This window comes from Sphaerodactylus townsendi, linkage group LG04, assembly GCF_021028975.2.
Source record: "Sphaerodactylus townsendi isolate TG3544 linkage group LG04, MPM_Stown_v2.3, whole genome shotgun sequence".
NCBI lineage: Eukaryota > Metazoa > Chordata > Lepidosauria > Squamata > Sphaerodactylidae > Sphaerodactylus > Sphaerodactylus townsendi.
In genome coordinates, this window is record NC_059428.1 from 26,904,972 (window position 1) to 26,921,265 (window position 16,294).

The window sequence follows — 16,294 nt, forward strand, 5'->3', positions numbered from 1 at the left end:
GTGTGTAACACTGAGTGATGGACAGTGAAGACAGTTTTGACAGCAGCAGTTTCAATGGACTGAGGAAGATGAACGCCTGAAGGAATGGGAAGAGGAGGCATCAGAGGCAGTCAGTGATTACTCGTTGGTCTCATCATGAGTTGTATATTTATGACTCAGGACAGGGATTTTGTGGTTCTAATTGAATTGGATCATAGTTTTGAACTTCCTTTTATAGTGCGTCTGTCAGCTTTATGTAGTAGTTTAAAAACAGACATTGATTTAGGTGAATACACGCTACTGTCTTGTAAGCTAACAAGGTCTGTAGTGGGAGGGAATAATCAAAAGTGGGGACGATGGTATTTTAATACATTTATTCTTTTTGATTTGTTACTTTTTATTTATTTCTCTACATTTCTTTCAAGAAAGGAAGGCTCACTACAAATTTCTGTGATCATGAACGCAGTGGGGTACCGCTACAAAATGGCACCTGGGCTCGGCCTGCCCCACCCTGCCCAGCCCCCCACCAAACTCACCTACCTCCCTGCGCCACCCCCACAATTAAACCAATTGGGCTTCGCAATTCCAAGGTGAAAGCACGCCTGGCTGGGACCACCAATGTGCTGGAGTGGCCCCTTCCTTGCTAGATGTAAGGGCCGGCTGGAGGAGTCCCCGTGGTCAGAGGATGTGCCCCTTCACTCTGCCTGTCTTGTCGGGGCTGAGACTGCTGGAGTCTGGCAAGTCTGGCCACACTCCAGCACTGAGTTACCGGTAGATGTCCACAAATCTAATTATTTTATGTCTATTCTGTAGTGCCATAGTTCCCAACCTGGAGTACACATACTCCCGCGTGCATGCCTGAGCATTTGGGGGCACGCAAAAAAATTACATAATGAGTTTGCTAATAATTTGGGGAGAAATGGGTTGCCAAGGAATATGTGGGTGGAAAACAGGTTGACAACCACTGCTGTAGTGGATTGCACCCATAAGCGTATCCTTTCCAGTGATTCTGGAGAGTTGCCGATAAGATCATTTTACAACAATAATGTGACGTCCTCTCATTAAGATGTCCTCTTAATAAGAGCAATAAGGGAATAGAAGATGTTATTAACATTTTTATTGGTCATTTAATACAAGAAAAGAAAACTCATTTTGCTTCATGATCTCCACTTTAATTACCTCCTTCTCACTCTCTGCCATACTTAACCGAAATGAGGTCCATCCAGTCTTTCAGACCAGGACATACGAGGAACCTCAAGCTAATGGATCTTTTGCCTTAGTCGTTTTTATCAACCTCATTTCAGCAGGTTTTCAGTAGACATTAAGTGGAAAGGCTGGAAAGCAGAATAACACAACACACAATATATTTTCATTACGAGTACCGTGTGCAGTCAACATTCTGACGCTGAGTGAAGAAGAAACAGTGCTGGGTCTGCATTAATTAAGTTTCGTTGGAATCCTTGCCATGGCCTACAAATTAAAACGCATGTGTGCGGTTTCTTTGGCACTGTCTCCTTGATTGAACCTAATGCCAATTCTTAAAGGGCTGGCTATTTCTAAATTTTCTCTTCCGCTTTATGCTACAAAACCAGCTTCCTTAGGAAGTAAGTTATTCCAACAGCAAGGAGTTAGATGTCAGGCATACCACGATCATTGTCAATGCTGAGTATACTCTCTTGCTCATCTCTCTTTTGTGCTATGTTTGAGCTGGGAAAGCTAAATAGGGTTTAGGGACAAGGAAAAATTATGCTTTCTAGTTTATATCCTTGCAAGCCAGCCCAGGCAGTATTTAATTTCTTAAAGGAGCAGAGTAGTGATTCAGCCCTCTTTGGGAACCATGACATCTCTCCTGTCAGACTTGCTCTGCAGAGGCATGGGGGGGCGGGGATGGCGGCTGGTGGTAATACCTGCTCCAGGTGCTACCCCTGCGCCCCCCACTCACACCCTGCTTACCTTCTCCAGCGGTGGCCCAGCCAGGCTGCTCCTTTGGCTGAAGGAGGCTCCGCTGGCTGAAAGAGCAACCTGGCGGGACCGAGCCGAGAGGTGCCCAGCGGCAGCCCAGCTAGGCTGCTTCTTCAGCCAGTGGAAGCTCGAGGAACTTCTTCGGCCCAAAGAGAGGAATGTGGGGGATGATTCTCCACCCCCATGTGACCTGCTGGCATGTGCCTGGAGACATGTGACCCCACATGTCCCCATGAGCACTCCGCCTCTGCTGCTCTGTAATTTTATGTGGGGATGGATCAGGCTGTGTTTGAACAGGGGAAAAGGAAAACCTCTGTCCATGTGCTCAGAGGCACTGCACAGGATATTCCTGTTGACTACTGATTCTGCGGGTTTCCCTTGGTTAAGCAAGCACTTCCATCTCTGGCATTTCCTTCTGAAAGAATACTAGATAACATTGCTGGGGAAGCTGAGACCTGTTGGGGTAAGACAATGCAGAACACAGCGAACCAATCGTCTAACCTGGAACCAGGCAGCATTGTCTGTTCATAGGCCTGGAATCGTTTAAATGGGAAGGCCTGTATCCATGGATGTGTATGCCTGCCTCCTTCTGACCATCAACCCCCTCCCCCCACACACACTTTTCATGGCACGTTTTTCACATGGAAGAAGGTTGCTGGAAACGTTTCCACGTGGAGCGTAATGCAAGAGGGGTGAGGACCGCTCACCAGTTAGAAAGAGGCTTTGTGATGACTGGTGCATTGCCACGTGAACCCACTGAGACCTTAGTGGCCTCTTCAATAGGCAAATATGGAAAACTCTCCTTGAGGCCTTTCTCCCTCCCCCCCCCCCTTTTCCTCTCAGGGTAAACAGGTCTGTAGATAGCTGGTGAATGAATCTTCTTTTGTACACTTTTAAGGTCACCATCTTCTTCTGACGGTCCCTGTGGGCTATCTTTTGCGTTCCTTCAATCACTATTAGAGATGAGAATATCGGGACTGACACATTCCTGAAGTCTGTTTTTCCCCCCCAGAATTAGCTGAACCTTCAGTGATCCACTCACCAAGATGTTTTCCAAAAGTGTTGAATTAACATTTAAGGTTTTGACGGGTTGAAAAAAATTAGAGCTCCGCCCCACTTTATTTAGGAGAATAAAGTATTTCTTAGCTGATTTGTAACGTTTCTTGTACTAGCTCAATCTTTTTTGTTTTTTTGAGTGAGGCCCCTTTCAATGATCTGTGAGGCTTTTCCGGACTTCAAGAATTATTTTTTACGTTGTCTTTATACTGTTGAGTTTTGAGTGCTTAACCTTGTTATGAGCAGGTGCCGTAATTGTAGCTTCTGTGAACTGCAATCCTCCCTGGTTCTGAAAATTGGCAGAAAGGCAGAGTGTGCAAGAAATGTCATTTTTAATTTAATTTATAATTAAATAAAAAATACTGCTGTGTAAAAAAGTAAGCTCCAAGATACAAGTGTTATTACGTTGTACTATATGTTAAATATTTATTTAACATATTTATATACAGCCTGTCTTGATGAGACTCCAGATGGTATACAAAGTACAGACTCTAAAATACTTAACGTCCCTCAATTTTCACTTAAAAATAATCTCATCCCCATCAGCCCAACCAGCTATCACATGTTTATGAGCCCTTAAATGCTTTCTTAGTTTAATATGACCGTTTTCTAACTCCTGCTGAAGATGGGGCAGCCATGAGATAGTCATGGCTACTGGAAGCTCATTCTGTAAGAAGGATATTGACAAGCTGGGATGGGTTCAGAGGAGGGCAACCAAAATGCTAAAAGGTCTGGAATCCATGCCCTACGAAGAGAGATTTAGGGAGCTGGGTATGTTTAGTTTGATGAAGAGAAGGTTAAGAGGTGACATGAGAGTCATGTTTATATTTGAAGGGATGTCATGTTGGTGAGGGAGCAAGCTTGTTTTCTGCTTCTCCAGAGACTATGATCAGGGGTAATGGGTGCAAGGTGAAGGAAAAGAGATTTCACTTAAATATCAGGAAAAATTTCCTAACAGTAAGGGCTGTTCAGGAGTGGGATGCACTTCCTCGGAGTGTGGTAGAGTCTCCTTCTTTGGACGTTTTTAAAGAGAGGCTGGATGGCTTCTGACAGGAGTGCTTTGATTGTGTGTTCCTGCATAGCAAGAGATTGGACTTGATGGCCTTTGGGGTCTCTTCCAACTCTATGATTCTATGCAGCTGTGACTGAAAACACTCTAGACCCAAGCCAATGCCAAGCACACCTCCTAACCTGAAGGGATACACCTAAAAAGTTATTGGAGGCCATAAGGGGGTTCTCATAGGTAAAAACTTGGAGAGGTGCCACTGTAGATATGTACCGTATATACTCATGTATAAGTCGACCCTGAACAGTTGAAGACGTGAACTAACCAGCTTGGATGACCAAGGCCCATGAAAAGAGAATGCAAAGCTACCGTATATACTCGTGTATAAGTTGACCCGCATATAAGTCGAGGCACCTAATTTTACCACAAAAAACTGGAAAAACTTATTGACTCGCATATAAGTCGAGGGTGGGAAATGCAGCAGCTACTGCTAAATTTCAAAAATAAAAATAGATACCAATAAAATTACATTAATTGAGGCATCAGTAGGTTAAATGTTTTTGAATATTTATTTCAAAGAAAAACAGTAAACTAGCTCTGTAAGTGGAAAAGAGGGTCAACAAGAATATGGTATCAACAATAACTTTAAAAGTACAAAAACCTTAGCTTTTTTGTAAGGAAGGGTTTTAAACAATGGATCTTACAATAAAAACTGGAATTAACATACCTGTTCACTGTGACTCCAAACTACCCTGCTTTTTAAAATAATAGTTCATTATTTTTAGTGTTTATATTTTTAAAATTGCACATGGCAGGTGTCATTTTAGAAGGGACATTCATACAACCTGTCAGGGGAGGAATGTTTAAGTTAGCAGTACCAACATTTCAGAGTATCTTTACCAGGTTTCGTAAAGTTTGGTTCAGGGGGTCCAAAGTTATGGACCCTAAAAAGGGTAGCCTCATCTACTATTAGCTTCCATTGGAAACAATGGGGAATGGGAACACCCACTTTGCGAATCCATAACTTTTGAACCCCTGAAACAAACATCACCAAACCTGGCTGGTATCAGCAAGAGATTATCCTGATGATACCATCCAGGTTTAGTGAAGTTTGGTGCAAGGGGTCCAACGTTATGGACCCTCAAAATGTAGCCTCATCTACTATTAGATCCATTGGAAACAATGGGGGTTGGGGGCACCCCTTTTGGGGGTTCATAAATTTGGACCCCCTAAACCAAACTTTACCACACTTGGCTGGTATCATCAGGAGTGTCACCTGATGATAGCCTGAAATTTTGGTGCCGCTAGCCTAAAAACTGCGCCCCCCGGCAGCCGACAAAATAAATACCCTAAAATATTTTTTAAAATACACCTCACTCGTGTATAAGTCGAGGGGGGCTTTTTCAGCTGTACCAGTCAAAGTTTCTTACTGTAAGGATAGCCTTGCATAGAATGCATTGCAGTAATCTAACCTGATGGTAGCATAGGTAAATATGGCTAGGTTAGCTGAATCCAAGAAGAGTTCTCGTCTACTCACTAGATATGTGTAGTAAAAGCATTTTGAGTGACTACTGCTTTTCTAACAGGAGGAATGGATCCAAAAGGAACGCTCCGAGCTCATCACACAATTGATCATTAGTGAGGAAACACCATCTAAGGCTAGTAGCAAAAATCCCTCTCTAAGACATTAGCTTTCCCAACCAGCGTCACCCGTGTCATTGTTTGGATTTGGTTTCAGCTTGATTCCTCATGGGCACTTAGCTACTGTCTCAGAGCACTGGCATAGGATAGAAATATATATTCAAGCCACTAGCAGCAGATAACAGAACACAGAGCTGGGTGTCATCTGTGTAAAGATCACCCCCAGTTGCAACATGGGGTTTTTCGGATGGCTGGGAGCCCCGTATTGTCCAGCCTGCTGGTTAAGATCCACCTCACAAACCCTGTGAGATCTCTGCACCCACCCACCCTGCCTTCAGAAGTAAGGTGGGAGGCAGCCAGAGACAGATTTTCAGTAGCGGCACCTCCCACTTGGAACGCCTTTTGCCTTGAGTCTTGCTGAGAACCACAGTGCTTTCTTATGGACACCCAGGCTGAAACCTTTCTGCCCACCCCGACTTTTAACTAAGGAGATGATCTCTGAATACTTCTTTCATTTGGAAATGGTTATTTTAAGCTGTCAGTAGTCTGTTTCTGTGGTCTCTGTTTCTTTGTTGGGCTGGGTTTTTAATGATGACTTTTAATTTATACTTTTTTAAAATGCCTTTTGTTTAATTTTGTAAGCTATCCCAGACAGGTTCCTGGAGAGGCAGCATTAAAATGAAGTCTAAATAAATCAATAAATAATGTCACACTTGGAACATAGCCAGGGTAATGAGACAGTCCCATATATATCTGCTTTCAGGATCTTAGCTGGCATGGTTTGGAAAGGTTTCTGCCTGTGACCTTGGACAGATGTTTTAATAAGATATATGTATTTTGACCTTCACTTTGACTCTGTATGAGGCAAGCCAATATAGAAGAAGAAGAATTTGGATTTATATCCCACCTTTCTCTCCTCTAAAAAGTCCCAAAGCGGCTTACAAACTCCTTCCCTTCCTCTCGCCCCAGCAGAAACCTTGTGAGGTAGGTGGGGCTGAGGGAGTTGCAACTAGCCCAAGGTTACCCAGCTGGGAGAAACTGGGAAACAACTCCAGTTCACCAGATAAGAGTCTGCTGTTAATATGTGGGGGATCAACCCCGGTTCTCCAGATTAGAGCCCACCGCTCTTAACCACTGCACCACGTTGGCTCTCGTACAGTGGTGGGATCCAAAAATTTTAGTAACTGAGTCCCATGGTGGTGGGATTCAAACAGTGGCGTAGCGCCAATGGGGCTGGGCGGGGCACGATGGGCGTGGCCAGGCATTCCAGGGGCAGGGCATTAATAATTTCTGTTACTGTAAAAAAAAGTTCCTAATTTCCAGCTGGTATCTTTCTGTCCATAATTTAAACTCATTATAGCAAGTCCTATCATCTATTGCCAACAGAAACAACTACTTCTCCTCTAATTGACTGCCTGTCAAATACTTAATACTTTCAAATACTTAATTTTGTTTCTAGAAATCAAAAGAAGGATGCTTTCCTTAAACAAGGAACTTTACCATATTTCTAAAACATGTTTTTAAAACAGCCCAACAGGGAGAATTATCCCGTTTTCTCCCTTCGCTAACCAGCCACATAGGAAACAACAGGACTTTATGATTTTTGGACCTAATGGAATTTCTAACGGAAAAGCAGACCCAATTAGTAACCCCCTCTCGGCACACACAAATAATTAGTAACCCACTCTCGGGAACTGGTGAGAACCTGCTGGATCCCACCTCCGTCTCGTATATAGAATTTAAAGTAACTTGTTTCCAGGTGCATTGCTCAAGCAGCATTGAAATTTGTTTGACAGTGTGGTCTATCTCATGCGTACTGCAGAGATCCCTGATTGCTGTCTTCAAGCAACCCTGGAGACTGGCAGAAGGTCTCAGGTTCCTTTCCTGACATCTCTAATTAAAGAATCTCCAGTGACAGCAGTGGGAAAGATCCTTGCCCGTCTGGCATGCTGGAGAGCTGCTTTCAGAGTAAACTGTACGAGATGGACTCACGGTCTGATTCAGCATGAAGCTGCTTTAGGCGAGAGCACGCACCTTCTTATTAAGTCACTCAACACCCCCTTCCCGGCAGTAAAATGGACACTGTCACGACAGGCTTTTTATGAAGGTGAGCACAGTAAAGGTGATGTTACCTGTCTTGCATAGAAGACTTGGATGTAAAAGAATCTTTCTCTGCATTGATGAATGGATGCACCCTGTTTCTTCAAAAATGCCTTCATCAGCTCAGCAATAGGTTAATAATGATCTCCTATCAGCTGTGCCACCGCTGCCATTAAAGATCAGCCCTAAGGGCTTGCAAACAGAATGTTCTCCAATTATTGTACTTTCTGCTTCAGTTTAATAGATAGGTAGAGGATGGCACCTAAGATGCAGCCTTGTTGACAAAAACAGCTCAGGTAGGCAGAGCATATGGGTAGAGCACCTGCCCTCCTACAGCAAAAGAGCAGGCTGGTCTAATTTTAACTAGACAAGAGACAACAAAAAAATGAAGCCACTGTCTCGTTCCTTTATCCATTCAAGGAAGTTTTACTGTGCTGATACTGCCTAGCAGTTTCACACAGTAATGTATTGGTTTGAAGAGTCTTTTTAAATCCCTCGTAGATGTTTCATAACAGCGAGTGAGAACTGTGCCGTCATTTTGTGCTTCCAATAAAGTCGGCATGAAATAAAGCTATGCTAAACACAGAATGCGTTTGTCCTTGCTGGGTTGCTGGGTTTTGAGTGTACCTAAAAATACTAACTGGGTGTTCAGATTTAAATGGGAAAATGAGACTGAAAGAACCCGGCTGGATGATTTCATAACAAGGCTGCGAAGAAATTAGCAATCAAGGGGAGGGTACTTGCCATCTTAAAATCTGGAGCAAATTTAACTAGCCAGCTGGCCTTGTACTTACTGTATTCTGGCAGCTGGAAAGGAGTCCTCTTTGCACTTGTTTTGAGCTAATACCAGATCAGTTCCTTGGAATTTTAAAGTGCCTTTGCATAGAGCCTCGTCTAGTTTGCTGATGCCTCTCTTGGCAGACCTGACAATTTCCAAACTATTCAAACACAATTATCCAAATATGCTTTAAAGCTTTTGTTTAGTTATCTCACTGTCGATCAGCCGTGTCGAACCTGCCAGTTATTTTGTACATTGCAGAGAGATTTGTTCAGCCTTCCCAAATTGATTTTAAAAATTTGACCATGTTCCTCCTCCCATGAGAGCACAATACCGTGTCACTGCTGTGGAACACCAATCTCTCCTCCCAGTGGTTGCCTTGTGAAACTTGCTTGATGAAGAAGATGCTTAGGAACTTGCACTGATGTTCAGAATTGCTGCTCAGGACAATGAGAGATGTAATTGTACCTCTCTATTCTGCATTGGTTAGACCTCACCTGGAATATTGTGTACAGTTCTGGGCACTTCAATTCAAGAAGGATATTGAAAAGCTGGAACAAGTTCAGGGGAGGGCAACCAAAATGGTAAAAGAGGAGAGACTTAAGGAGCTGGGTATGTTTAGTTTGATGAAGAGAAGGTTAAGAGGTGACATGATAGCCATGTTTAGATATTTGAAGGGATGTCATGTTGGTGAGGGAGCAAACTTGTTTTCTGCTGCTCTAGAGACTAGGACCAGGAGTTATGGGTTCAAGGTGAAGGAAAAGAGATTCCACCTAAACATCAGGAAAATCTTCCTGATAATAAGGGCTGTTCGACAGTGGAATGCACTACCTCGGAGTGTGCTGGAGTCTTCTTCTTTGGAGGTTTTTAAAGAGAGGCTGGATGACCATCTGTCAGGAGTGCTTTGATTGTTTTGGACTTGATGGCCCTTGGGGTCTCTTCCAACTCTATGATTCTATGACATGAGTCCCCTGTATCATACCCACCAACACCTTGCCTGGCATTCAACAAGTGTTTTTAGAAAGTTCCTGTTCTGTATATATGGGTAAGAGAGGTGGCAGGATAGCAGCACCACATTTTCCCTCTGCCCAATGTATAAGGGGGAGGGGCAGGTTTTTGCTGCCTTTCCAGTGCATGTCCTGTAATTGTGCCTTCTGTATTTTGGCATCTGTGCCTCACAAATCATGATGTAACTTTACCCCATGGGTCAGTAATGAACTAATGCTTGTCTTTTGCTTTTGCTTCAAAAGTGGTTGTAACAGTTCAACAGAGAAGATTCTCTTCATTCATGGGTGAAGGGGTTAGTATTGTCTCTTCGGAAAGAAAACCGAAAATGCCGTCAGAGCCACCATTGGTTTCTTAACAATAGGTGGTTGTGGAGGAAATAAACACAGTGTATGCTCCACCAGAGGGACAAACAGTCCAGGTTTCCAGCTTTAATTTTTAATCTTGCTTGGTGGAGTGTTATTTCTGTTTCAAGAATGAAACCGTTCCTCAATATGCCTACTTCGCCTATAATGAATAAAAAGGGAGAACGTGGTTTTCGTAGTCAATAGGACAATCCTCCTCAGTTGTGGATGGTACCCTCAGACCTGCCAATGTGGTATAAGTGGTTAGAATGTTGGATTAGCATCTGAAAGACCAAGATTTGAATCTTGACTCTGCTACAGAAGCTTGCTGGGTGATCTTGGGCCCGTCACACACTCTTAGTTTAACCTGCCTTACAGAGTAATTGTGAAAAGGAAATGGAGAAAAGGAAAACAATGCAAACTGCTTTGGGATCTCCACTGGGGGAGAGGTTACGTATAAATGAAGTAAATAAGATAAGAAAGCATGTACACGTTCCATTTCTAAGCATGTTTACACAGAAGCAGGTCCCTCTCAGCTCAGTGGGATATTCTCTAAAAAGCATGTTCAGGATTGTAACCTGGTAAAACACAAATATTGAATGTTAAGAATCTCAGAGTCTGCCTTTTACAAGGAAAGCGTGAGGTAAAATGAAGAAAGATTTTTGCGCTCCATGCTCTTATAAAATTTGCTATGTTTTTAAAAGTATGTTTTTAGAAGTAATAATTAAAATAATGGGGTGCTATGTGGTTTCCGGGCTGTATGGCCCTGTTCTAGCAGCATTCTCTCCTTAGGAGAAACCACACAGCACCCCAGTGATTCCAGCTGTGAAAGCCTTCGACAATACAATAATTAAAATAGATTACATGCGGTAGCTTTTTTTTGTCCTGGGATATAATTTGGATTTCGTTACTGTTGTACCTCCAGTGGCTGTAGAAAGCCTGTATACCTCTAGGCAAAAAGCAATACTGTAATTACATAGTGACATTTCATCTGGGGGCCTTTGTACATTTTGTGTGCTTCTAATTCAGATCTGGTTATATGTAACTAAGAATGCAGAATAAACTTTTCTTGCCTTACTGTAAAGTATACTATTATGAGCTTTTTGACTCACCAGTTTTTGTTGTGTTAAAGTATGCTGAATTCATCTCCTCTTGGTCAAGGTCTTGATCATGTTTATAAGACAAAGAAATACCAATTTAGTAGCATCAAGATCAAGCAGGGATTCATGCAAGAAGTTTATCTTGAATGCTGGAATTTTGATTCCTTTTAAAAGATGGGTATAGATGTGTTTTTGGATGAGAAATGAAAATAAGTTGCGTAATTGAAATATCATGGGTGCCATTCTTTTGGACCGATATGAGGGACTCCTCAGGGCCACCCTTATATATAAGCAACTACAAGCAGCTGTCTAATGAAATATTTTGTAAGACATTTCAGTGTGGTAGCAGTTGGGGCTTTTCCTTCCTGCTACCAAGTGATAACCTTTTTCTTTTGTAAGGGACAAAAGAAGGATAAGAAATCTGATTTGTAGAGATAAAGGAACAGTCAAGAAATAACAAACTGGCACCTGGGGAGATGGCAGGATGTCATGGGCTCACAAATTAGGAGAGACGTGGGCCATCAAACTCGGCCACAGGGTGATGGATTGTTCTTGTCCGTCCATCTCTGCAGCTCATGGGTAGTTGAACAGTTGAGCATAGCAGAGTCCTTACAGTGTCACCCATTAGCATTCCAACTGCAATCAGTGGGCAGGAATGTAAAAGTGACTTTGGATGGAAAGAAGAGAAGTAATGAAATTACAAATATGGATTAGAGACTATCCTCCATCATGAGGAACAAATAAAGCAGATTTAGACCACAATGTTAGAGAGTGTTTTCATTATATTATGTGATCTTGTTTGTAACCAACCATCAGACTGAGCATATTCCAAACCTTAAAGCAATGCTAAATTAATTGGGATTGTGAATAATTGGACATTTGTTTAGGTCAGCCAAACCGATGTCATCTTTCCATTATATTTTTAATCAATCAATTTCTGAATGTAAACCCTGCTACTACTTTCTAAAAGCATTTTCTCATTTAGACTTTCAGAAACCTTCAGTCTGTGGTTTTCCTTTTCTCAGCTGTCAACCTTGTTTCTCTCTTATACCTTGTTTCTCTCTTATACCTCAATCAATCAATCAATCAATCAATCAATCAATCAATCAATCAATCAATCAAACAAACAAACAAAATGTTGCTACCATATAGGACATTTCAGCAGCTCTGTTGACAAGAAGAGAGAGAGAAAAATGGTTTGTTTCACCAGAAAAATTTAGAAAAGATTGGAGCAATATATCCAATATGGCCTTTTGAAGAATTGAAAATTTTATTATTAAATGTGCTTCATTACAGTAATCATGATTGTGAGGAAAGCTCTTCAGAGCCCTACTTCTATATATGAAAGTATAGTCTTATCGTCTGCATACAATAATTCAGGAATTGGTCTTCCCATCACTCGTTGGCGTGCAAAGTCCTGCAAGGGGCAATTCTCTCACCGATCTTATTTAGCATCTATATGCATTGTCTTGCTTGGGCCACAAATACTGTCTTTCCAGGTTGATCTGGAGGTTTGGACTGAGCTGTCATCAATATGCAGATGACATCCAGTTGTATCTGATGCTGGACAATCGGTCAGATATTGTCCCAGATGTTTTGGCTAGATGTTTGGGTTATAGTGGAAGAGCAGGTTGAAATTAAATTAAAGAGAGCAGGTTGAAATTAAATCCAATGAAGATGGAGCTTGCAGACTGCCAGCTGGGCTGGAGGGGCTAGATCAGGGGTAGGGAACCTGCGGCTCTCCAGATGTTCAGGAACTACAATTCCCATCAGCCTCTGCCAGCATGGCCAATTGGCCATGCTGGCAGAGGCTGATCCTAATTTTATCTGAATGGTTCCACCAGGCTTCGTCGGAGCTTGCAGACTGCCAGCTCTTGAAGGTATGCAGCTGCTTACTGCACCAACCATTAAGAGTTAAGGTTAGCTTCTTGACTCCTCCTTGATGATGAAGGCTCAGGTGGTACACACAACTCACAGGGCATTTATCCACCTATGCCAGGCAAAGCAATTAGCCCCCTATCAGTCCCAGGCGGACCTCACCACAATGTTCCACGTAATGGTCACCTCTTGATTAGATTACTACAACTTACTCTACACAGGGCTATCTTTGAGCTTGCTCCAGAAACTCCAGCTGGTCCAGAATGCAACAGTGAGGGTCACTCTGGGTGGATTACCAGGCCAAGTTCAAGGTTTAAGTACTGATGTATAAACAGTCTGGGGCTTTGGGTACCTGTGGACCCGTCTCTCCTCATACATTCCCCAGAGACCACTGCATTCAGCTGTAGGTCCCTGGCCCTAGAAAGATCTGGCTGGCCATCACCAACCTGGCAGAACACTCCATCTAATGAGACCTGGGCTCTGCAAGATCTGCCACTGTTCCACAGAGCCTGTAAGACAGAGCTGTTCCCCTAGGCATACTGTTGAGACAGCGACTGCTTTTCCATCTGGCCTCACCATAACATTCCACTCCATTGGTTTATCTGATTGAATTCTCTCATCAAGAAAATGAGTCTATATTTTGCCATCTGCATTTTTAAATTGGTTAATTTATTTCTTATAGTAAATAATAATAATATAATAATAATAAATATGTATAAGTACAAGGAGTCAACCGTCTATGGTAGATGTTTCCAATTTTTGCCAGAGTCTATTTCATGAGATGTTATCAAAGGCCAACTTATAGTCAACAAAGGCTCCATACAGTGCTTCATGTAGTTTGGCAAAGTATTTCTCTGCCAAAGTACTTCAATAGCAGACACTGATCAATTGTGGAATGTCCACTTCTAAAGCCTTCTTGCGCTTTCGCAATGATGTTTTCCCTGTCAACCCAGTCCCAAAGCTTCTAGCATAAATGTCTGGCATAAGGTTTGCCCGCCACACTCAATAAACTGATTGGACAGTAATTAAGGCGATCTAGTATCCTCCCTTTCTTATATATCAGGACTATAATAGCCAATCCCCAGTCTGTCGGAATCCTTGACATCTGATCTATTTGAGTAAAAAATGTGGCAAGAACTGGGGATGTCTTATACCTATTTGTAAACCTGCCGCACTTGAGATGACTTATTTGATCGTGTGATGTTTATTGGCTTAAATGCACATTTTAAAAGTGTAATTGATTTCTTCCTACAGTGGGCTTGAAACAGGCAGACAACGTTTTGGTGGAAGCAGAACAGAAGCAGCAGCGCCAAAAAGGAAGAAGATGAAACTTAGCCAAGAGGATTCATTTGCGTCATTAGACACAGGCCTTTCTCTCGCAGAAGACGAAGCGCTCGTGTTGGAGCTGCTCAGCGGTCGCAGCTAATCATTCCTCTCCCACTCTTGGGCCACAAATACACCTAACGATCTGAATATTGATGGATAAATTCCGTGCACTCTGGAACTGACTGAGATTCTGGTGTTTCTTACAATGGCTCATGATCAGATTGGTTGGTTGGCTGATTAATTTTATACTTATTAAAGATCTATAGCTTTCCCCAACCATTGATCTCTTCTAAAGAGGACCTTACTGCTGATGAAACTCTGAAGGGGGGGGGGGGGGCATGTTCATAAAATGTTTTCATTTGTAATATTGGTTTGTAAACAAAAACTTTGGTGTACACCAGGGTCATACATCCTTCCTATCTCAGTAAGCTTTGTTACGCAATAGGAAGATTGAAAAAAAGCTTTATTAATGAATAAATATTGGTAAATATTTTTTACGGTGTACAATATGTTTTTCTTAGTTACCATTGCACAGTGTTAGTTAAGCTTTAATTCTGAAAATTTGGAATACATTTTGCTTGGCTTTGCTGCCCGATAGGTTATTCACTCCTGTGACTGCAAAATATGTGCAAAGTCCAAAAAGTATATCTTGCTCCAGACATCTAAAGTCATTGTTTTTTAATTCTGTATCATAAGGTGCTCTGTATTGTTGAAGTACTAGGTGTTAAGGTGTGGAGCAGACCCCACGGGGGGACATCAGGTACAGGGGGGGACATCAGGTAAAGTTCTAGGTAAGGGATAGTATTCTGACACAAGATCTGGGAGGGTTTTGAGGACTAACGAACCTTGAATGAAGGGCTGCAGTTTCATTGTCTCATCATCTCTAAATAATTGGGAATGGAAAACCAAGCTATGTAGATCTGGAAAAGATTCTGTCCTTTTCTAATGCTAGCTTTTGGATTAGTACCCCTGCATGGTGGTAAGAACCACAAAGGATTGCGAAGAGCTCCAAGCGGACCTTGATAAATTAGGTGAGTGGGCTAAGAAATGGCAAATGCAGTTCAATGTAGCAAAATGTAAAGTGATGCACATAGGGGCAAAAAATTCAAACTTCACATACACGCTACAGGGGTCAGTGCTATCAGTCACAGACCAGGAAAGGGATTTGGGCGTCTTAGTTGATAGTTCCATGGGAATGTCAACTCAATGTATGGCAGCTGTGAGAAAGGCAAACTCTATGCTGGGGATAATTAGGAAAGGAGTTGATAATAAAACTGCAAGGATTGTCATGCCCTTATATAAAGCAGTGGTGCGACCGCACTTGGAGTACTGTGTTCAGTTCTGGTCGCCACATCTCAAAAAGGATATCAAAGAGATAGAAAAAGTGCAGAGAAGGGCAACGAGGATGATTGAAGGATTGGAGCACCTTCCTTATGAGGAGAGGCTGCAGCGTTTGGGACTCTTTAGTTTAGAGAGGAGACGTCTGAGGGGGGATATGATTGAAGTCTATAAAATTATGCATGGGGTAGAAAATGTTGACAGAGAGAAATTTTTCTCTCTTTCTCACAATACTAGAACCAGGGGCATTCATTGAAAATGCTGGGGGAAGAATTAGGACTAATAAAAGGAAACACTTCTTCGCATAGCGTGTGATTGGTGTTTGGAATATGCTGCCACAGGAGGTGGTGATGGCCACTAACCTGGATAGCTTTAAAAAGGGCTTGGACAGATTTATGGAGGAGAAGTCGATCTATGGCTACCAATCTTGATCCTCCTTGATCTGAGGTTGCAAATGCCTTAGCAGACCAGGTGCTCAGGAGCAGCAGCAGCAGCAGCAGAAAGCCATTGCTTTCACATCCTGCATGTGAGCTCTCAAAGAAGGCACCTGGTGGGCCACTGCGAGTAGCAGAGTGCTGGACTAGATGGACTCTGGTCTGATCCAGCTGGCTTGTTCTTATGTTCTTATGCACGATCAATTGCATGCAAAGATACCTGTAAACTCAGGTATGGAACACGTAACAAAGGATTTTATGGGACATGCCAGAAGGTAGATTGGAATTTGGTGGGCAACCTTGAAAAAAGATGACCAGATTCACAGGGAATGCAGAGTTCCTGTATT

General features: G+C 42.5%; 1 protein-coding gene across 1 annotated transcript in view; it reads left to right on the top strand.

The window, feature by feature from the left end:
- The window catches only part of DDX10 (DEAD-box helicase 10), a 249,973-nt gene extending 235,305 nt beyond the window's left edge, over window positions 1–14,668 (top strand). The window contains exon 18 of the mRNA XM_048495099.1: window positions 14,104–14,668. Coding sequence (XP_048351056.1) covers window positions 14,104–14,275 — 172 coding nt within the window. The 3' untranslated portion in view covers window positions 14,276–14,668. The remainder of the gene's footprint in view (window positions 1–14,103) is intronic.
- Window positions 14,669–16,294: the final 1,626 nt, after the last annotated feature.